We start from the raw sequence: 23871 nt of genomic DNA, 5'->3' as shown, positions 1-23871 counted from the left end.
AGAGAGAGAGACTTAGATTTGTTCATGTGTTAACGCACATTTGCACATCATTTATATTGTTGTAAATTCCCATATCTGCTTTCTTCAGACTCCCACATCCATCTCATTTTTGTTATACTACATATATTTATATCTATAACTATATTTCATATTTTGTCCTATTTTTCATATAAATATTATGCTCTCATTTCTTCTTTACCTCAATAAGTGCTTTTTTTTTGCACACCTTATTAATGCTGTAATCCAGACTTTTTCTCATACTTCCCACATACATTCATATTAACATGTTGTTAAAATTGTTGGATGCATATGTTAATATAACCCCCAATTTACTATATTCTTGTTAATATTCTATTTTTAGTTTTATATTCAATTTTTCCTTGCTGTATTCTACCACTATTTGCCGTTGCAATAACCCAATTTTTATCTTACCCAGGCTCAGGTAATTCAAATTCATTTATCCGGACACAGCTGACCACTCCAGGCAGCAGACCTGCACACTTCCCACTTGCCAAACCATAATTGACTGAATGAGTCGCTTCCTCTCGCTCAGCTTCACGCTGACCTCAGACAGCACAAACAAACTGCTTTCAAACAACAGCCCATGTTAATAACCATGGGGTCAGGAATTCAGTTTGGATCAAACACAGCAGGCAGGCATGGAAGAAGGCATGTCAGCCTAGAACAATAAACAGTGATGGAGTGACGGCTTGGGAACCAGGAACCACCCCGAGACAGGGAGACAGGATTTCAAACAGAATCAGAAAGAGCGAAAGAGTGGATAAATGGAAATAGTGGATATAATAACATGGTGTGAAGTTCTGATATCGGTTTTTAAAGGCCAATATCAATATTTTTAAACTGATAGCTGATATTTTGTGCTGACATTCAATATCTTTAACTTAATTTTTCATGCCAAAAAATCATGTATATTAGGCCTTTAAATGAAGAATTATTTTACAAAAATATTATTGAACAATCAAATGAATATATAAAATGTTAAAAAAAACAACAACAACAACTTCATGTCAGGATTTTCAGGATGAACCATACTGACAGGCCAATATCTGATATTTAATAAAAGTCCAATGGCAGCCCCATATAGCAGTCTAACCCTTGTTTATATCATACACATCTATACACCTAGCCACTCTCTATACATATGTATGGCCTTCTGCAGACCTATTTATATAAACGCACACACATTTTGCACATCATGTATGTTTACTATAAATTAATGTTTTTCTTCATATTCCCATATCCTTCTCATTGTTATATATTGCATATATTTTGATATTTTTGCATTACATTCATTTTCTGTAGCATACTCTGATAATGCTGTAATCCATACTTTCCCCCCTTACTTTTCATTCATTGGCTATATTTTAGTTTATATTTAGCTTTTCTTCACTGTATCTTATTACCATTTGCTGCTGCAGTGGCCCAATTTCCCCATGGGGATCATTAAAGTTTCATCTTAACAGAACCAATAGCAGTAACTTTTAACTTCCACGAAGGGGCCAGAAACAGGTAGAGCAGAGTAGAGAAGCTGGGTGTTTCTGACATAAACACTACATCTTTTTTCACACAATGTCCATCTGAGTTTGAAAGCTTAGTTGACTCTCTCTGGTTTCCGTGGCACATGTCTTTGACCTCGGGATTGCCTGGTGAGCAGATAAGAAGAACCTCCCACGCTGATGTTAACCATGCTGTACCGCTCTGTGCTAGGCGCTGATCAACACACCCTGCCAAGAAAGACTACAACACACACACACACACCCCACCTCTGGAGACATCTGGAGTCTCTCAGTCTGTCAAAAGCTCTTCAAGGACTTCTTACATTCATCCATCTACAGCTTTTCATTGTTCCCCACAATGAAATCGTTTATGGATCGGTGCCCGTCAGTTTGTTTGTTTGTTCATTTGTCACACAGGATATCAAGGAGACACTGCTGATCGCATTTTGACGCTACTTTGACAGGAAATTATGCATCTCACCACTGCGTTCAGCCAATTTCAAAATGAAGCTGATTGACCCAAAGCGCAATATATCAGATACCACAAATCGGATTTTGACCAAACTATGGGGAATGATGCAGCTCACCACTTTCTGACATTTTCTAAATTGTTCTGATTAACCCAAGGTGGTGGAAACACTACAATTACAGCTCAAAAAAAGGTGACTTCTTAATCTATGTCACACACAATATCTCAGACACCGCTAAGCAGATTTTGAAGACACTTGCGAAAATGATGGATCTCACCACTGCGTTCATACATTTTCAAAATTACGTTGATTAACCTAAGGGAGGCCCTACATTATTTGTGTATATGTGTCATGCACAATACGTTGGATACCACGAATCGGATTTTGGTGAAACTCTGGGGAATGATGCATCTCACCACTTTTCTGACATTTTCTAAATTGTTCTGATTAGGGGGTACAATTACAGGTCAAAATAAGGTGACACATTTGTTTCTAATTGGCCCAGAAGGGGTCTACTTCATTCGTGGGGGACAGCATGTTTACTGATGCCTTGCTCTTTAAAAATCCTTTCCCTCCCTCGTCATCATTCTGGTACTTTCTCGAACTCTGTCAGCTCCCTTTTCCTCTTTCCCACTCTCCCACCAACTCCGTTCTCCCTCCATCTTTTCCGCTTTCTACTCCACAGTCCCATAAAGCCCTGCTTTCAAAACGTCACACATTACACATTTTCTCCAGTCACCCTGAGGGACAGAGACATGGAGGGGGGTGACGATGAAGGGAGCTTGTTTTCCACAGACAATGCAGCCTTTCTATCCGGAGGCCATTGTTTTGCCCGCCGTCTTGTAGCGAGGTGACCTTTAAGTTTCTCGTTTGGGTCAGTTGTTTGTTTGGTAACCCTGGGCGACCGGCGAATGTCACCCATCCGCTGTAACTGTCAGTGGGTGTCGGACCCTAATGGGTGAACAGCATTCACAGGACGTGCTGTGTTCAAACAAACCTCTTGTTGTGGAGCTGAGAGGGTGTCTGGCAGAACACCAGCTCCCATTCTTTCTTCAACAGCTCTCTCTGTCTCTCTCTCTCTGCTTTCCACTGCCTGTCTTGCTTCTGACTGCTGAAGTGGATAATGTCTGTGTTGGTACAATAATGGTCTTATACAACTGGCATGCTATCAGCAATTTATAACTGCCCGCTAATTATTTTTAAATCTTTGTTGACTGAGCTCCATACTCTTTTCCCGCAACACCCTGCTTTACATTCATACAGCTTCACACAGTCATACTGGGAGATGCCCAGGATAACCACAGTCGTCTACTGGTGACCACTTGGGGGTTCAGTGCCTTGCTCAAGAGCATCTTGACAGTAGTTAAGGGAGAGTGTACACATTCACTTTCCTCATCCACATTTTTCCAGCTGGTCTGGGGATTCAAACTGGCAACCTTTCAGTCACAAGCCCTCTTCTTTAACCAAGGCTACCACCACACCAGACTGCATAGGAAGGATCAAATCATTTTCAAGCATTCATGTTAACTTCACTCATTTCTTACATGTGTAAAGTGTAACAGCAGAACTCCTGACCTGCTATCAGGCAAGACAGCTAGACTGGATTTGACTGGATTAGCCTGGTCTAGGCACACATAGAGAGTATTTTAGTGTCTTGCCCTGTGCAATGAGGGTCTTGCACCATTAGGTGGCTATTGTCTTGTCATGCCACATCTTTGTATGTATTTACAACAAGCAAACGCAGCATATGACACATTTACAACTGTCGGTAAAATTCACAAAACTGTATTTTTTTTCCAAACATGTAAATAATGGTTCCAATTCAGTAAAAGTTTGCTTGTGGTAAATGCGTACAAAGTCAGTCAACAGCCAATCAAATTTGTGTCCTTCCTTCCTTGTTTCCCCAGCAGCAAGTGCAAAATGGAGAAGTTGATTCCAGCAATTCAAAGCTTCCCAGTTCTCTACAACTTTTCTTTGAAAGACTGCAGGACTAAATGACACAAAAATGCTTGGAGAACGGTTAGATCCATCTTTTTTCTGTTTATTTTTGATTAACACTAATTAGCACTTGCCAACTAGCTATGTTAAATCGTTAAAACGACACACAATATTACCGGCAATGCCAGAGCAGCAAAAACACATGAGGACTCCATGAAGAAACCACACATTCTGTAGCAACTCCTGTTTCCTGCCAACTGGGGAAGGATTAGATTGACGCTCTGCTCACAACATATTTGCAGACTAGCACTTTGTAATCACTGGACATTGGGTTTTCCTGTAGATATGTAAGTGTGTGTGTGTGTCCTTGTCCTTGTTTATGTGTGCTTCTCCCCTTACACTCATGTCAACATGAATAAAGGAAAGGACACAGTGAATAACAGACATTTGAGCCTAGAGAAGGAAAATGTGATTCCATGATTGTATCCACGACAGGGAAAAGACAATGGAAAAAAACGGGTAGTGTGTGTGAACTAGAGTTTTCACACACACACACACACACATATTTTCCACAGGATTTCCCAAAGTCAGCGCAAGCATGTCCAAATATGAAAACACACATGCGCGCACACACACACACACATGCACATACACACATACACACATACTGTATACACACTACAGCTGGAGGCAATTTCAAACAGTTGCTAGAGTGAGATTGTGCACACATGCGCGCACACACACACACACACACAACTCTGTTTTTAACAGCAAAAGCAGGATGATTAGTGACTGTAGTGACTCATAATGTACGAACTACTGGATAATGTAATTGGTGAAAATGTTGTAAAATGCTCTTGTAAATTAGTCAAAATGTAATAAAAACCTGTTAATGTAATAACTTGCCAGATAATGTAATAACATCTTCAGACTTCAGATTTGTCACAACTTATAATGTAATAACTTGTAACAATAAAATGTAATAAAACGTCCCTCTAAATGAGTCAAAAATGTAATAAAACCTGATATTATATTTTTTTCCTGATGATGTTATATATATCACCATTTAGAGGGACATTTTATTACAATTTGACAAGTTATTACTATTATCTGACAGTTATAACAGTTAGCAGTCACTAATCAGACAAAAGCCTGAACTCCAAGAGAAGACACACACACACTTAAATAGTTTATTCATATACACATTATTTCAAAATATACAGACATAGTACAGATCCCATTAGCTTTGCTTTCTTCTTTCTCTGCTTTCCATACATACACACACACATACATGTACACACACACACACACGCACACACACACACACACAGATGCAGGCCAGTTGATGACCCATTGCCTCCCAAAGACACACACAATAAGTGGATAGGTGGCAGCAGCAGCTGGATAAATGTGTGTGTGTTGTTTATCCTGACCAGCCATGAGAGTGTATGGCTTTAAAATACCCGTGGCTATTTAAAGAACAGGGGATCACACACACACACACTAACACACACATGCGCGCATCACCTGTGACTTATAAAAGACTTAAGAGTGCAGTTCCAGCCAACAGCTGGAGGGGTCAATATCCTCGAGAGAGAGTGACAGACACTGACACACACACACACACACACACACACCTCCTGTGACTTATCAAAGTTGTCATTAAAAAAATCGGAATCTAATGTAAGAATTGTGCATATGCTTAAAATACAGTGATCACAATATGCTTCAAGGAAAGTCCTACTGATTGTTGTTGTTGATTTAATATTGAATTGCTATTCTTATACCAGGTTTTCTCTAATTGGGATCATTTCTAGTGAATAAAATGTTAGTGAAATTAAATATTCCTAAATTTACTGGGGACCTGTGGAACCCCCTCAAGAACCCCTAAAATCTCCTCAAAGACCCCAAAAGCCCTCTCAAGCCCTTCAGGACCCCTGGAACCCCCCAAAGACCCCCTGGAACCCCCTCAAGAACTCCTAAAACTCCCTCAAGCTCTCAACGACCCATGAAACCCCTCAAGGACCTGTGGAACCCCCTCAAGGACCCCGTGGAACCCCCTCAAGCCCTCAAGGACCTGTGGAACCCCTCAAAGACCCCCTGGAACCCCCTCAAGAAGACCTCAAATCCCCCTTAAGCCCTCAAGGACCCATGGAACCCCTCAAGGATACCTAAAACCCGATCAAGCCCTCAAGAACCCATGGAATCCCCTCAAGGATCCTCTGGAACCCCCTTAAAGACCCCTGACGGTCCCCGGACCCCACTTTGAGAGCCACTACTCAACTCCCTGATTCCCCCTCAGGACGCTGAGTGTTTGCCCTGACGCCGACTCCAAAGTAAATGCTATATAACACTTAGCAATAATCTTGTCACAGAGAAACTTTAACTCTCTTTCTGGGGCCAAAACTCTCCCAACCCGCCCGCAGGAAACCAGAAGTGTGTCTAAAACAGCCGTGGTACCGACACAAAAGTGGAGTGGAAAAACAGATCGCTGTCTTTCCTGCTTTTCTTCGGTCTGATTTAGCGGCAGAGACTCGTCACCTGTCTGGCCACACTGGGCAGAGGGAAGAGATTTGATTCGGGAAAGTTTAGCCAAAGTCAGCAGTGGCTTCAAAACAGAGTGTTAGAAATTTGTAGGTAGATTTGGAGGGAGAAAAGGGAACAGGTCCCCATCAATTTTAGGAAAAGGATGATTTGTCACCCTCTGATTATTTCTGCCTCAAATGAATATAGTGTATTTTTACAGCGTTTTTAGTTGATTTCCATTCATAAAATCTCTTAAAACACAAAAAACTTAAAACTGCTTTTAATCTCTAACTTTCTTTCGGCCCCCTGGTCTTTTAATTTAAACTTTCTTGTCTTTCTCCCTGTCTGAAATGTTCTATTCTCTGTCTTATTCATTGATATTGTCTGTTATGTGTTTCGTATCTCCTTTACTATGTAAAGTGTCTGTGAGTATTTAGAAAAGCGCTATACAAATAAAATGTATTATTATTATTATTATTATTATTATTATTATTATTATTATTATTGATTTGAGTTGTACCAAAGCACATTCTGTGATCGACTTTGGACACAAGCACAAACACCCCTTCCCCTTTAAAAATGGAGCCCTTCCCCTTTAAAGGTAACAGTTTACTTGAAGTGCACTGTGATGCATTACAAATGATGTATTTAATTATAAGCCCATTAGAAGCACAGATAAACTTATCTTGCAGTAAAATTGTGAGACAAACATCAGAAAATTACAAATTTAACATCACGTCATTAACTACACTGTTGCCCCATAAAGTATTCAACCCACTTAATATTTTGCACATTGTGTTTAATACATCATGCTCTGATTATAACAATTATCATGCACTCACAAGGTGCTTATGAAGTGCTTATGATGCGTTATGCGTACGTGGTATGTGTGTGTGTGTGTGTGTGTGTGTGTGTGTGTGTGTGTGTGTGTGTTCGGTGGTGTGTTTGACCAGTGACCCTCCCATGCAGTGTCAGCTGCCATCACAGTTGCTCAAAGGCATTTCCAGCCAACAGCTGGAGGGGTCAACAAATCCTAGAGAGGGTGACAGACAGTGACACACACACACACACACACACACACACACACACACACTCACTGTCTTCTCGACCATTCGCCCCTCCACTCCTCCCTTTGACTCCCACACACAGGCAGCATTGTCTTGCCCCTCCCTGCCCCCCCCCCTCCATGCGGTCTGGCCTGGACTGGCAGCCATGGCGGTTTCTGCAGCAACGCGTTCAGCCGACAGCGACTAAACGAGCAAACTGAATCATGCTATTAGCCTCGCGCTCCTTTGACCGCTTTGTGAGAGCCAAATACACAGTAATGCTGGAAGAGATGAGTTGGTAGGTCAGCAGTGTGACAGTCAGCAGACAGTAGAGAGGGCAAACACACACACATACACACACACACACACACACACACACACACACTGGCTATGTTTACATGCAGGGAGAATCTAGCTCATCACCCTGTTACTCAAGTTAAGCCTGGTTCAAACTACATGACTTTTCTGCTTGCCGTCGCATTTCCCATTTGTCCAGAACAGTTCAATGTAAATATAATTACAAAATAGCTGCTTCATGGTAGAGAAGCTACAGTATACATTTACATTACAAATGTATTTTGAAGTGACATTAGTGTATTGCAACAATAACATTGATAAAGAATTTTGTATGAGACTTCTTTCACTTAATTTGTAATTGCATACTTATGTTTGATAACATAAGGATTGATCCAGGCATGTTGGTATTTTATACCAATTTTATATGAGATTTGGTCCTCCAAATAAATAGCAACTTACCAAGAGTGGAGCAAGTGGAGTTGGGAATTTCTACAGATGTAGACGATCTACGTCAATGGGAGTTGACTTCTATTCTTTTTTTCTTCCTTCTTGAGCTAAATCCCAATTGGCTGTTGCCAGAATCACTGCCAGATTTCAGTCTTGGTGAGTCTTGGACCGCCTCAGCGAGACTTGACCAAACGAATCAAACACGCTGGAAAAAATCCTGTCTGGTCTGGAGTTGTCGGGAATGTTGAATCTATTCACACCACAGGAGAATCTGACTGACTGTCAGGCCCAAGTTGGGATGGCTTAGAGTCAACGTAAAAAATCGTCTAGTGTGACATGCCTTTAACCTGATTTTGGATGTTATCAGGTTAACATCATTACTTGGTTAGAATAACCTGGTTTAGCTCATACTCTGATTATGAGAAGCCTGGTTGACTTTCTCCCATATCAAACAGTTTATTTTGGCATGAAACATTTCTGTGCTTGTAGCAACTTATAATGTAACAACTTGTCAAAATGTAATAAAATATCCCTCTAAATGGGTTGAAAATGTAATAAAACCTTTTTATGTAAAACGTAATGTAACGGTTATTACTGTCATACGGGGTATAACACATTTTTAGAGATGATGTTATAATAATACTGACTAATGCAATAATTCATGACAATAGCACAAATGTAATAACTCAAGGTATATTAATAGTCAATATTATTACATCATCAGTTCAACATATTTTACACTCTTTATAAAGTAATAATCACCAGATAATGTTATAATGTGATGTTATTACATTTTTGACCCATTTAGAGGGACATTTTGCATTTTGACAAGTTATTACATTATCCAGTTGCTGCACTCCTTCCAGCTTTGGTTTTTACACAGCATTATGGGTACATTTTGATGTCAACAAACAACATGGCAGCAAGCAGTACTACTATTACTATTACCCATTACTATTACTATTATCATTTATTCCCCTTGTATTAGCAGTAAGCTACTACTGCTCAGTCAAAGAGGGAGGGAGAATATTCTGTTAACTGGTTTATTCATGGTAACAGGGAGACTCAATCATTGGGTATCAAAGGTTCATGTAAACAGATTAACTTGAATAAGACCTTAACCAGAGTATGAATAATAGCCGGGTTACTCTCTGCATGTAAACATAGTCGATGACTATGAGAGAGTAACAGAGGGGGAGACTCAGGCAGCCACTCACTCCAGCCACATTACATACAGTGACATAACGCATTACAACATAAAGATCAGATCTTAGGAATTCATCAGCCGTTCATCCAGGAAACATTTTGAGGTCGTTAGAATGTGTCGTTAGAGTGGGAATAGGAGGGACCATTAAACACCGCACCTCTGCAACAGGAAACACATGGCAGCCCTTAGGCCTGGTGTGTATGAGTGTGTGTGTGTGTGTGTGTGTCGTTGCTTGCGTCCACATGTGCATGCGTGTTTCTGTGAGTGTGCATACGTGTGTCCATGTGCTTTTTTCTAGGTCAATTGCGTTTACAGGCCCTTAAACGAAACATATTTTGAGTGGCAAAGCTTCATTCATTCAAACACCCCCCCCTCCCCCTCCCCACCACCCAGACCTAACAGCTATTCATCAGAGGAAAGCAAAGTCTGTCAGCTCTTCAGAAAGCACAGTGGGACACCAGCTGACAGGAGCAACAGATGGAGCGAGAGGGGTTTCCAATATCAACTCCCTCTACACTTCCCCACAACTCGAAGCCAGCTGTTTTGGAAAGCTTCAAAGGAAGCAGGACTGTGGGCGAATATGGGACATGAATTACTGAACAACTATTACGTGGACTGATGGAATATGTGATTTCTCTGCGTCTCTTGGAGGGGTTTGATGACAGTAGGACAAAAGAGAGAAACGCTCATAACTAAAACATAAGCCGCAGCACTTAGTCATCCCTAATAAGCAAGGCAACGGTAAACATGTCGTCTCCCGCGAATGATGCAGTCCCTCTCTGGGCGAATGTAAGAAATATGTCGCCTTGTTTTGGCCTGGAATTGTAGCACCCACCTTGGACCAATCAGTGTCATTTTGACAACGCCATAACACAGAGGTGAGATGCATCATTCCCCCAGGTTTCATCAAAATCCGATCAATGTCTGAGATATCACGTGCGACGAATGCACAAACTAAGGAATGAACAGAGAGCGATCCACCTGCAACTGTAGCGCCCCGCTTGGGCCAATCAGTGTAATTTTGGAAGTGCTGCAACCCAGTGGTGAGATGCATCATTCGCCCAAGTTTCATCAAAATCCGATCAATGTCTGAGATATCACATGTGACAGATGAACAAACAAACAAACGGATGAATAGAGACTGGTCCATCTGCAACTGTAGCGCCCCCTTGGGCCAATCAGTGTACTTTAATGCTGCAATCCTGTGGTGAGATGCATCATTCGGCCAAGTTTCGTCAAAATCCAGTCAGCGGTGTCTGAGATATCAAGTGAGGAACAAATAAACAACTGAATGAACAAATGAATAAACGAACAAACAAACTGACAAATGAACAGAGGCCGATCCATAGCCTCTCCCCCTGATTTCATTGAGTGGGACAGCTGATGACAGCTACTGCGCCTGATACCAACTACCCAGAATGAATTTTGACATGCGGTTCAGTTCTGGGATGCAGCAAAGGCTGTTTAGACAAGGCTAGTGGACTGCCATCAAAGCCGGGATGTCTTATCTTTACTTGTGCTGCATCCTATGTAAACAAAGACAGGCAGCTACAAAGCAGAAAGCGACAGCTAACCCATGCCCTCATTAAAAGTGAGTGAGACGAAAACCAGAGGAAAAGGGGGAGAGACGAGAGAGACAGATAAAGTAAAAAGAGCAAGACCCTTCCACTAAAAGATCACAAAGTGTTTCCTGTCAGCCTATTGGCTATGTTCACATGCACAGCAGCTATTGGCCATACTCTGGTTAAAGTCTTATTCAGGTTAAGATGTCGACTTGAGGTTTACTTCAAACTGTATCCATAATGAGTCTGAGTATTCGCTGATGATGAAAACCAAAAATTAAAGCAGTAAGATGGTTCCATGCCACAATAACCAGTTTAATATGGGAGTAAGCCAGGCATCTTAACCAGGTTTGTCATCATCACAGTATGAACTTACTAACCCAGTTATGATGTTTACATGCTTCAACCCAAAACCAGGTTACTGGAGTAACCGGGTTAAGAAGGGACTTCCCCATGCATGGAGACGCAGCCAGTGATGTCACCTTTCACATTGTCCAGATGGAAGTGACTCATTTTCGATGGAACACACACACACACACACACACACACACACACACACACACACAAGTGCATACTTCTACATCCCCTCCTCCAGACAACCGTCGCCAGGTCAGCTTAATTCCATCTCCGGTTCCACTTACCATGGAGCCACTATGAACCTGACCCCTGACCTTTGACCTCTGAGCCCCATAGGTTGCTCTAGTCTATGTTGTACCACAGTATTCATCACTCCTCTACTATGACCGCCCACAGTGACCAGTCACTCTCCAGTCCTCTCAGCCAGCACCTACTGTGCTGTCTCTGCAGTCCGTAATATGAATGCAGCATTACAAACCTTATTCCCTGAACATGTTACACACAGGTTGTAACTTAACATTGACTCCTAGATGACCTTTGTTTGGTTTAAATATAAGGGTGTTATGTAGAAAAGGACAACCTTACATTTAACACTAGAAAGACCAAGGGATTTGGGGGCTGAGAGAAGGCCAGCAAGGTTTATACAGATAGTCTAGAAAAGTCATACAGGGACATTTTGAAAGCTGAGATATTTCAGCTGTAAGATTCAAAACATCTGGCATATACTACTTGTCCAGATAATAGTTGTTCAGTAATACATGTCCAAAACTTGATCTTGATTTGATTGAAATGCAAGGGTGCTATGAAGAGCAGGACGGGACGATTGTCCATTGTCCTGTTTCTCTCCATCTCCATCCATTCCTCCATACCATAACACTACGTCACCTTCTCATCATTAATAACCAGTGTCTAATCCTGAGGCCCACATGGATTTTTCCCCCCGATACCCCGTTTCCTCCAGGAACCATGAAGTCATCCCATCTGTCAGGAGCTGAGAAGGAGGGGGAGAACTGGAAAATCTGGCAACCTTCCTGATGCCCCGGAGACTCCGGTAACAGCATTTGTGCAAGGGTAATTTGGAAAGAGCAACAAACTAATAGGTATGCAGTGTGAGTTAAACACTGTCGAGGGAGCGGATAAGAGAGAGCGCTGAAGACACTATCATCCATTACCTATAAGAATGAATGCCAGACTATGTCTCAGCAAAACAAACCGGAAATGACAGTTGATAGCGATGAATGACTGGACCCAAAAGAGCTTGAGCTTGTTTAACACCTTAGAATCATGATATGTACAGTCATTCTTGTTTCTGTTTGTCCAGCCTTGCTCCCTCTCCTGTAAATATGTCCAGGTACTTGGCCTGACCATGTTTGTGGTTCTGGTAGTAATAAAGTTTAACAAGGATAGCTGTTTGGAACATTTAATCTGCGGAAATGCCTGTTTAGCCCTTGCACGTCATTCCACACACTTTAAAAATCAGAGACAATTCACCTTATTCACCCTGCAAACGTATTTACATCATACCTGGAAGGCAGTGAAGCAGAGGCAAACTCAACTGGTCTTTGGAAAATAAACGTTATCATTCAATATTGTTGAGAGGTGAGGAGAGCTGGAGAATCAAAGACTACAGCAACTGGATTGAAGGAACATCCATGATGTTCATAACATTAACCGATGTTAGGTATAACATAATAGATAATGTCAGCTATTTCATATTATTAACGATTTTATTTCCATCCCAACGAAGTTGAATTTTTCTTAATCATTAGCATCAGCAGGGATGGGAGGATACGATTTGATACGTGATATGGGGTCACAATTCAATACAACCACAATACGATGTAATAAATAAAAGTTCAGTGACAACAAAGTCTGACTGTGCAGAATTATTGTTTCTGAGCCACAAATCGTTCTAGCGATGCCATTGGCTGCTAGAATGTAAACAACAATTTAAAAATGTCATTACAAAGAGCAAATAATATATTTTGGATGAAGAGTTTGTGAAATTGTGATGGGCAAGTCATCTCATTTGTGATTACTACAACAGAATAAAATGGAACTGATATCACTATTCATTTTTGTCCCCCACGATACGTATTGTCACATTTTTACATTGCGATATATTGAATTTCGATATATATTGCTCCATCCCTAATTAACAGCATTTATCTTTACTATTAGTAATATGCTAACATCATGCTGCATTTCCTTTGTGGCACTTCTTTGACAGGCAAATTGTTTATGTTATGCTGCCTTCAAGTACTCCTAGGTAGTTCGTACTTATGAGTTCAGAAGTTGAAAGTACAACTTGTTATGCATTCAAGTGATTTTGGTTTTTAGCAATGAAAAAATCAAGAGCAGAGAAAGAATGCCTCCTGTTCCCTCCAAGCTCAAGCATTTACACCTCATTCTGAATCAGAAACCATTACTAGAGAAATACAAAAATGCATATCTTTCAAAAGCATGCAAAGTAATGAGAAATAGTCTCAGTCAATACGTAGGCCTTTCCCTTCTCACTGTGCACACAGCAACACTAAACACCAGGCTCAATAATGATGGGACATTTTCAACTATGTAGGTGCTGAAAGCCTTTTTCCTCAGTTTATAGCAGTTCAGTTTACATCGACATGTGTGCTGAAAACTGAAAGTGCGGGGGACTTCCAGTATAAAGAAACAGATTCATAAAGAAATATTGCAGGGGTAGAGGTGTTTTGATTGAAGTCATGATGTGGCAAATGACTGGTCAGTCTGCTTTATCGCTGCTGGGGGGGAGTGGTGTGTATGTGTGTGTGGTAGGGTTCGACTGATACAGGTTTTTGAAGGCTGATACTGATACCGATACTTTTAGATTAAAACTGCCAGTAGGTAATATTTTGTGGCAATATTCAATACCTTTATTCAGTGTTTCCCTCAGACTTTTATTCTTGGCAGGGTGGAATAAAAATAAAAATAACTCATGCATTCTTGTGTGGAATCTTATCAAAATATCGCATTAGAATCAATTCATGTTAAGGACAATTATTGCAGTATTGATCTAATCCTACAATAAATTTGCAACCAAACAAACTGCATCATATCCATCATATCAGAGGTGGACGATGCTGACTGCTTGATTTTTAATAAAGGCCAATATCGGCCCGATATATCGGCAAACTGATATATCGGCAAACTTATATATCGGCAGTATATCGGTAAACTGATATATCGGCAAACTGATATATCGGCAATATATCGGCAAACTGATATATCAGCAATATATTGGCGAACTGAGATATCCGCGAACTGATATATCAGCAATACCGTAAATCCTCTAATAGTGGCCTGTAGTCAATTAAAAGCCGGGTCTCCGATAATGGCCGGGGGCGTGGTCGACACGAACAAATAAAGGCCGGCCTCAAATGCAGGCCAGGGAAAAAAACAAAGGAAACAAGACTAGGTCAAAACCTAGTATATGGCTGGACCGTGTCCGTCTCCTCTCTCTGCCGCTGTCCTCTCCACCACGCCCACGGCCCGCATTGATCCTCCCGATCCAAGCCCCGGACCCCCGCAGAAATCTCGGCCGGATCACCGGGAACACATCGGCGCCCAGCTGTCGGCACTGGCCGGAACCGTGCCCCCGGGAAACTCTGGGGGCACGCCAAAACCTCCATGCTTGTCTGTGTCTCTCTCTCCGCCGACAGAACAGAGGGCTGTCAGGTGGACTGAGCTCACGCATATGCATTGAAATAAACGCCGATATGATATAACTGTATAGATTCTATTCTTAGGTTCAGTTAGCTTCAGTTAGCTTCAGCTTACATGCAAACAACGGTAGATACCAGTAAACTCCTGGTGCCTGTTTGTAACTGTAGTTTGTAGTAACGTACAAGTGCCACAGGATAGCTCGGCCGGCGGAAGTCTCTGGAGCATGCCGTCGTCGATTACCGTAATTATCGTAATGCATTGTAGTAACAAAAAAAGGTCTGCCTAACGTACCCCAACAGAAGCAGATCAGAAAACAAGGAGGCTTCGTACTAAAATATGAGCAAATATACTTATCAAACAGAGGGAATTAGAAATAAAAGCCTGTCTCTAATATAAGCCTGCTTCCAATAAAGGCCTGGTACCCTCTGCAGTTGAGGTAAATAAAGGCCCGGGCCAATATTAGAGGATTTATGGTATATCGGCGAACTGATATATCGGCAAACTGATATATCGGCAATATATCGGCGAACTGATATATCCACAAACTGATATATCGGCAATATATCGGCGAACTGATATATCGGTCTAACCCAGTGTGTAGTGCATGTGCGTGTGCGTACAGAGAGGGGGTCCTGGCATTGCTCGAACATTCTTCTGTGCTGACTGCCTACGACACATGGTAATAATTAGGTATACTGCTAGAGAGAGAGAGAGAGAGAGAAGGAGGGGGGTGCAGCTTGTGGAGAGCTAGTGGAAGAAGGATCCAGAATATTGGTCCATCGAGACTCACACATATTTCAAAGACTGGAGAAGTTGCTTTGGAGAGGTCGCTACACTGCTTCGCTGTGTCATTATACAGATAATGTATAGCGCTCGCATGGGAGAGTGACCTCCAAACTGACAGTCTCGCTCGACCCCCATCCTCTCTCTCTCTCTCTCTCTCTCTCTCTCTCTGTCTGTCTCCTGCTGGTTTTGTCCCTCACAATGAAATTCCATTCGTTCCTTCATCCGTTTGTTCCGTTGTCCATTGATCACACGCAATATCTCAGACACTGCTGAATGTATTTTGACGAAACTTGGGGGAATGATGCATCTCACCGCCATACTCTGGTATTTTCAATATTACACAGATTGGCCCAAGGGGGCGCTACAATTACAGGTCAAAACCAGGTGAAATATTTGTTAAGAGAACTGCATCACCTTGTTCTCCTTTTCTTTATCATTGCTCTCCACCACATAACAGTTACTGCTGAGGCCCTTCGCACAACCACAGACATTTAGCCCCTGAGTAGTGATCCAGGAAAATGGGTGCTAAAACACACACATACATACACACACATTACCACCGGAGCATAACCTGGAGATTCATCAACTTTCCTCTGTTAAAATCACAGCCGTGGTGCGAGCTAAAAAGCAGCGAATGTGAGCCGTAAGAAAATGCCAAGATCACTCGGTTGCTGTTTCCGTCATCACTGAGTCAGCCGGATGGAGAGACAGGAAGAGAGAGAGAGAGAGAGAGAGAGAGAGAGAAGAGACGATGCAGCATCCTATTGTTACTGTCAATCTCGTGACACAGTTGTTTCAGCTGCTGCTCCAGTCCAGCAGGACAGGAATGATATGATCCTACCAGAGAAAACTGACAGACAGGGACTGACTCTTAGTATTTGACTTATTATTGTTGAATTACTGTTGTTATTATTATTACTGATGTTGTTGTTGTATGTTGACTCACCCACAGTACCTCTGAGTATCACCTGTCTATACTGTTGGATAGGTTCAGGCATGGAGTTTCAGGGTTCAGGCACCCACTTGCAAGTACATGTGCTTCTACCCAAGATTCCCCAAACTAACCCGTTGTTTGTGTCTTTGTTGCTGTGTCATGTAACACCTCCTGTACCGCAGCAGTCTCTAAACCAATGGCTCTCAAAGTAGGGTCCGGGGACCCCCAGGGGTCCTTGAGGGGGTTCCAGTGGGTCCCATATGAGGAATAATTCAATTTCACTATAATTTAATTGACAAGAAATTAGACAATGACTATTGTAATCACAGGTTTTGCTCTCATCTCTATTATCTCCCCCACCTATGGTATAGACAGTTATACAATCCAACACTAAGTCAACAACAGTAAAAAAATCTTCCCATATGCGTCCCTGGGACAAAATCATAATGGGGGTGCGTGGGGTCTAATGTGTGTCTCTCTGGGGGTCCCGGACATGAAAACATTCGAGAACCCCGGGTCTAAACCCTCTCCAGTTCCCCAACATGTCTCTTCCTCCTCATTCCCCTAAGCATTTTGCTAATGGTTTACCCCCCTACTCTCTCTCTCCCTCTGTTCCACAGCCACTCCAGGCCTTTGGGGTCTATTTTAAGCAGCTGTTAGTGGAGGGAGACCAGAGCTCAGCTGTCTTGCCATCAATCAGCCCCACCAACCCGACCCCCTTCCCCCCTCACCCACCCACCCAAGTCCTCCCCCATCTCCACGTCTGGACCGGCCCCTACATGTGTAACTACATGTAATTACACTAGTAGTTCAATTGCAGTTTGCAGCGGCTTAGTGGTAGTTCAAGTAGATTTGGATTTGGATAGTCTTTTTAGTAGTTTGTTTTCTTTTTTTGTCATTTTGAGGTACTGCAAAGACTTTAAAGCCCCTATATCCCACACTGCCACTACTCATCAAGAACCCTAACCCTAACCCTAACCCTAGTTGTTACTGTCCTGTATGTTACCGCCACTGCAAGTGCCTTGAAACGTCTGTGTGTTTCTGTGACTTGGGGAAGGGGAGGCCGGGGCGGTGAGTGACGTACGGGACTATGAAGGGGAATCAGAGGAGAGCATACGGAAACTCTAGCCTGGCTTTCCCCTGGCAGAGCGCGGAGATTGGAAAGAACGTGACCATGTGTTAAACGCTCACTTCCAACTCTCACTTCGCCTACTTCCTGGATCAGCGCTGTGTGTGTGTTTAAGTGTGTGTGTTTTCCTGTTCCTCTGTTATTCGACACTCTGCCACAGACAGAAGTTGCCCTTCTGGAAGGATCCGCTCTCATCGCCGCTCAGTCAGCCTGGGTTACCAACCTGCGCTGCCCTCAATACTTCTCCCCATTTGTTTGGAAAAGACTTCAGCCAGTGTTAATTAACCCTACAAGAACTACAATCCTACCTTCCTCTACCCTAACTACAAGAATTACAGAGGAACCATGAAAAAAAATTGTGTAATATTTGTTGTTTTCATAAAGGGACACTGTGTGACAAATGGACCATGTTATAAAATTATGCATTTCCGTCATATTTCATATATTTCCACCATTTTTGTAGACCTCTGTCATATCTATGCTACTTGATTTATTTTATTCTGCTGTAGCTCAAGATTTATGAACAAACATGACAGATTTGTAAAGAGACTATAAAATGACATCCAAGCAATATTTGCAGCTTACAATGGACACCAATGGAAGAGGCTGAATTCATGCTCTTAACATACAAAAATGAAACAAATAGACAATACATAAAGGCAAACTAATGACTAGGGTTATAATGATGATCACAGCATTTCTTTCAGTTAAAAAGTGTCTCAGACCAATCTTGTGTATAGATTCGCCTATTGTCTGATTGTATATTTTGTTTCCTTAGTTAGATGTTGTTGTTATTTGTCAATATGATTCTTAATTAACCATAGATTGAGTATTTCACCACAGCAGAGGTCTTCAAGAGCCAAATTCAGTCAGGGCAACCAGAAAGTGAGACACTCCTCTAGCAGCTATGAAATTTCACAATTTCAATTTCAAATCAACCCTGTTCTTTATTGAGCAGTATATAATTAATAAAACAAAATATAAGTTGTTCTAATGTGAAAATTTAACTTAAAATACAACTTCACACCTTAGCTGTAATTGTAATCTCCTATAATCCTCTTCATATCCAATTGAGTTTCGACAGGAGAACTTACTTCTAGGTTCTTTGTCTTAGTTTACATGGACTGTTGCCATATAGTTATCTATATTGTGATATCTTTTTATGATTGTAAGACAACACATACACTAGCATTTTATAACAAAACACATTGTGGTATAATCCGTGTTTCTATGTATTTATGTAATATGCTATATGTCTGCTAACAGTTCAGTTCCTAATGTTAGCTAGCAAGCTAAGTAGCTTAACATTATTGTTTTTTCCATAGAAGAGATGAAGGCTATGAGGAGATTAAGGCTATGAAGGCTTAACTATCATTCAAAACTGATAGTTAAGAAGGTCTATGTGTCATCACCACAGTTTCACCGTGGGACTGTAGAAAATCTGTACAATTGTAGGAGGAAAGTCCAGCTTAGCCACCAACTCAGCTGTGTTAGCAAGGGAAAAGCACCACAGATAGTAGAAGAAAGGGATTGAAGTCAACCAAAGTGCTTCAATGGACAACTGAGACCTTCCTCTTCACAAATAAATCAGAAAACAAGAGTAAAAATAGATTGGCTTGAAGGTGCGCGAGGCAAAAGTAATTGTTGTCATATGGCAACACCATGCCGTAAAGGGTTGTTGAGTTATTTCCAATTCTTATATCACTTCCACCCATGGATTTCATATTTATTGTTTTATTGTAGAACAAGACACATTATGTCCATCAAATCTGATATGTCTTTAAGTGATTATCCTTAAGTAAAAGTACACGTAAAACTAGAATATGCAGCATTGATTTGTCTCCGCAAAAATGCACTTACTGCACATAAGTGGTAGCAAATCATTCAGTAGATTATTGATCCATATTGATTCTGTTATACTGTTACAGTCCCACTATTTCCTTATTGATTGGAAATTGGAGCTCTTAGCTGCAGCATCTCTCCATGTGTTTACAGGCTAATATTCCACCTAATCATCCAACTGACAACAGACATGCAACCGACATGAAAGCAACATAATGGAGAGGTGATGAGATGGGATGAGTATGTACACACACCCACACACATACAGACATTGATGGCCGCTAATCAGTGGCATAGCATTCAGAGAGGCTGCAATGTGAAGACTGCCTGATAACAAGATTGAACGTTGCATTTACGTCATATGGGAAATGGGAATAACCATATTAGCAACAATTTGGAAGTGTTCACACGAGACCCCTTGATTGAAGTTTTCTGTAGACTATGGATGCTCCTGATCAGCTTTTTCACACTTAACACACATTTTTTCTGTTCTAATCACAAAATGACTTATGTGTCATTCTGTTGGTTTTGGTTGAAATGAGTATATAATTCCCTACACTTGACTATCAGAGTCCATCACCAAAAACCTCACAAACCGAGTTCCCAAGTTAGTATTTGCCATCTGAAAGCTGAGGTGAACAGTATTTTCTTGCTTGTATCTATCATCTTTCCCACATGATGTGAATGCAGCAATAGAATCAGAATACAAAATACAAATGGCAGTTCATCATAGGCAATAAACAGATAGAAACAAACAAATAGAAGAAATAGATAGAAACAATACAAGACTGATTATTATATTTTAGCCTTACCTCATACTGACTATGTGATTTGATTACTGACTGATTGCCAGTGTGCTTCTCTTTTCTCTCTCAATATTTATATTGGCCTAAAAAGTTGGTTAAACTTTCTGCAAATAGAAAAGTGGGTCAACTGAGTAGTTCACCACTACAGCCAATCAATTAAAGAAGACGACCATGAGACCAGCATTATTTCCTCTAAAAATTAAAGTATCAATGTTCCATATACTCTCCAATGACTCTGTTCTGATTAAATGACACAACAAAACTTTGGTCAAAGTTCATCATCAAGAGACTGACAGGATCCCGTGAACTTTTCCTCCCAAGTTAACACAAACTTCACAAAAGAGCAACAGGGACAAAACAGCACCCTGATTTCATTATCATAACACTTTCATCCAAATGTGCTTCATCTGACATCATCCTCTGTAATACAGTTGTATGAATTCCAAGAGTCTCTTAGAACATGGTAAAGAGCGCCAGATATAATTATGCGGTAAATTGTGTTATATCTGTTCACTGATTCATCCTTCCATCCCAAATCACATTAGCAGCACTGGGAAAACCCATTTTTAAACTGCTGCCATTGATTCATGCAGTCAGAAAGTCAGAAATCCGCATCCATTAACTCATGTACAAACTGGAATCTGTCCCTTCCCTCTAAGATCATCAAGCTGTTTACACACAAGGAGGTTTAAACTTGAGGTTGCAATGGGTCTCTACTGGCAGGACCAGGTCTAATGTGTCTAATGCAGGAGTTAGTATTAATACCAAGCATGCATGGAGCAGCGCTGTGAGACTCTTCCCAGACTAATAATATAGTAATATAGATGACTTCACCTACTGCTTGCATAGCACTCTGCTTCAGATAAATTAACTATAAAACATTTGAGAAACCTTACTGCAATCTCTATATGTTGTTTTTCAGCCAGGCGCATGACAGTAACTGAATTGTTTATGAAAGTATATTTAAAGTATATTTCATGTATTGTACGCAATTGAATCTCTGCCTCTCACTCGGCTCACACACGCCCTCTAACCATTCGCTCATACTGTCCATGCAGAGTTGGGCAAAATAACTTTTTTATCGCTGCCTGTTCCGGTAAATGCGGTGCGTAATGTTTGCGTAAAGTGTCCAAACACGGTGCCCGTTGCGCAACTTACCTATCGATACCAGTTTTATGTGTTCCCTCTCCAGGAATTCCAACGCGACGGACACATTTTCCAGCTTCATCTGTCTGAAGTTGGGTCTGGCGTGATACTTTCTGTACATTTTCTTCTGGCTGAGAACCTCCAGCAGCCCGATCAGCTTGAGCCCGTCGCTCAGGTCTTTCTGCAGGTCGTTGATCCGCTTGTTGATGCACTTGAGATGCTCGTTGCACCACCTGGTGAAGGTGTTCTGTTGGATCTTCTTCCAGGGCGCATCCTCGGCCAGGTCTTTCTCGGTGGCCGGCATCTCCTCCTCTTCCTCCCCGTTGTTGGTGCCCTGGTAGTACTGCGGCTGCGGCTGCAGCTGCTGCTCGTAGTAACTGTTATTGCTCATCATGTCGCCGCTTCCCGTGCCCCCTTTTATACCACAATCAGTGGGACGAAAAGAAAGGAAGAGAGAGAGAGAAGAAAAAAACGTGTTGCGGGGCAGTGCCAAGCCCGCTGGGAGTGACAAACTTCAACGAGGAGAGAACTGAATAAGAAAAGATGGGAAAGTTGTGCGGCTACCAAACTTGCGCTGCGGGGTGAAGCGGTGAAACCATGCGCTCCGGTTAGTGTCCTGGCCAATGAAGGAATCAGTTTATCCTCTCTTCTGGGCGGCTCATCGGCTCGTTTGCTGGTAAAAGTAGTAGTAGTAGAAGAAAAGTGGTTTTCCCCGGACAGACGCCTTGGTCCGGGATGACAGATGCGCGCTCTAGCAGCGCCTTGGAGGCCTGGTGAGGACAGGGACACTGGGTGGATAAATGAAGCTCCGGGCCAGGCTGGGGTTTAAAAAGCTCGGCGTCACTCTCCTGGACTCCCAGGAATGCCCCTGTCATGACCATATACAACTACAGCGGGGGTATTCTCTAATCCTACGGAGATAGGGAGGCCGGTGCCCATTGGGTAACACCGGAGCAGGGGGGCGGTGACTGGCCTGACCCGGGGCTCCGGAGCACAGTGACACCTCCACTTATTTTTAGGCTCTCCAAAGTGGGAGAGCTGGGTCGGTTGTAAAACGGTCCCATGAAGCCGGTAATAATCGGTCTACGAGAGAGAAAACATGACCTCATCTCTAGATGTCCAATCAGAATATCCAGTATTTTGTCAATCAGAGAAATACTCACCTATTGTGTTGTGTACAAATATAATTGTCAGCTTAATACAAATCACACGACTGTTTATTGATGGGATTGGCCAATATACCCTGAATGAAAATGAGATGAACATAATTGATACACATTTATCTCTCTAAACTTCAAAATGTTTGATATTCAAAATAATTGTCTAATATCATTACTACTAAAGATAAAGTTGAGGTAAGGTAAGAGTTTTAAAGGAATATATTTGGGCTAGAATTGCCAAATTGTAACCTTAAATGAAATCTTGTGGCTTCAAAATGCAAAAAGTATCACTTAACAAAATAATTCAATGGACATTTTAAGTGTAAATTCGGATAGTGTGCATGATGGAAAAAATCATCCCATTTGAACACCTTGAAGTCAAAAACTACATATAATTACCCTTATTCCAGAAAATCTGACACCCTAAATTACATAGTAAAGATTTTTAAAATTTCAATCACCTCGAGAATTTGACCCTAATGCCACACATTGCCCCCCTAATTAATAGAATTTCCCCATTACAGAATCTTGACCTGATAGGCCTGTTTGAATTGGAGGGTGGGCTCCCTGTTATATACATATATATACAGTAAAAGCTATAAAGATAGGCTCTGAATCAGGGCGATGAACAGAAAAAGAAAGGAGATGATTCAGAGGAGTGCCTATACTAAGCTTCCATTTTGTTATATTGACAATATTTGTTTGATGTTTTTTTCCAATTTAATTTTTAATATACATATTGAATATTGAATATACATTTTTCTCTATGATTTTTCTTTTCTTTTGTGATGGGCTAACAATAAATTTCTACCTTGATTTGACAAAGCTCTTGTCCTGGACATTGTTTGGTCTGACCACATGTTTCTCCAGACTACCACTCACCCCAACTGATAACGAGAGCAAGACATCTTGAATTGTTAAAATTAAATTATAATAATTATAATATAATTATATCATAAATATTTACAACATGTAGGCTACATCATCACCAAGATGCTAGCACTGATGGTGTTGTTT

General features: G+C 41.5%; 1 protein-coding gene across 4 annotated transcripts in view; it reads right to left on the bottom strand.

Annotated features, from left to right (window-relative positions):
• flncb (filamin C, gamma b (actin binding protein 280)) overlaps positions 1-22088 on the bottom strand; it is a 75725-nt gene extending 53637 nt beyond the window's left edge. For all 4 annotated transcript variants that reach the window (XM_078282208.1, XM_078282209.1, XM_078282210.1 and 1 more), the window contains exon 1: positions 21707-22088. In XM_078282208.1, the coding sequence (XP_078138334.1) occupies positions 21707-22088 (382 nt within the window). The remainder of the gene's footprint in view (positions 1-21706) is intronic.
• Positions 22089-23871: the final 1783 nt, after the last annotated feature.

The sequence above is a fragment of the Centroberyx gerrardi genome, chromosome 24 (assembly GCF_048128805.1).
Source record: "Centroberyx gerrardi isolate f3 chromosome 24, fCenGer3.hap1.cur.20231027, whole genome shotgun sequence".
Taxonomy (NCBI): domain Eukaryota; kingdom Metazoa; phylum Chordata; class Actinopteri; order Beryciformes; family Berycidae; genus Centroberyx; species Centroberyx gerrardi.
The sequence above is the reverse complement of the archived record's forward strand: the minus strand, read 5'-3'. Positions and strand labels throughout refer to the sequence as shown.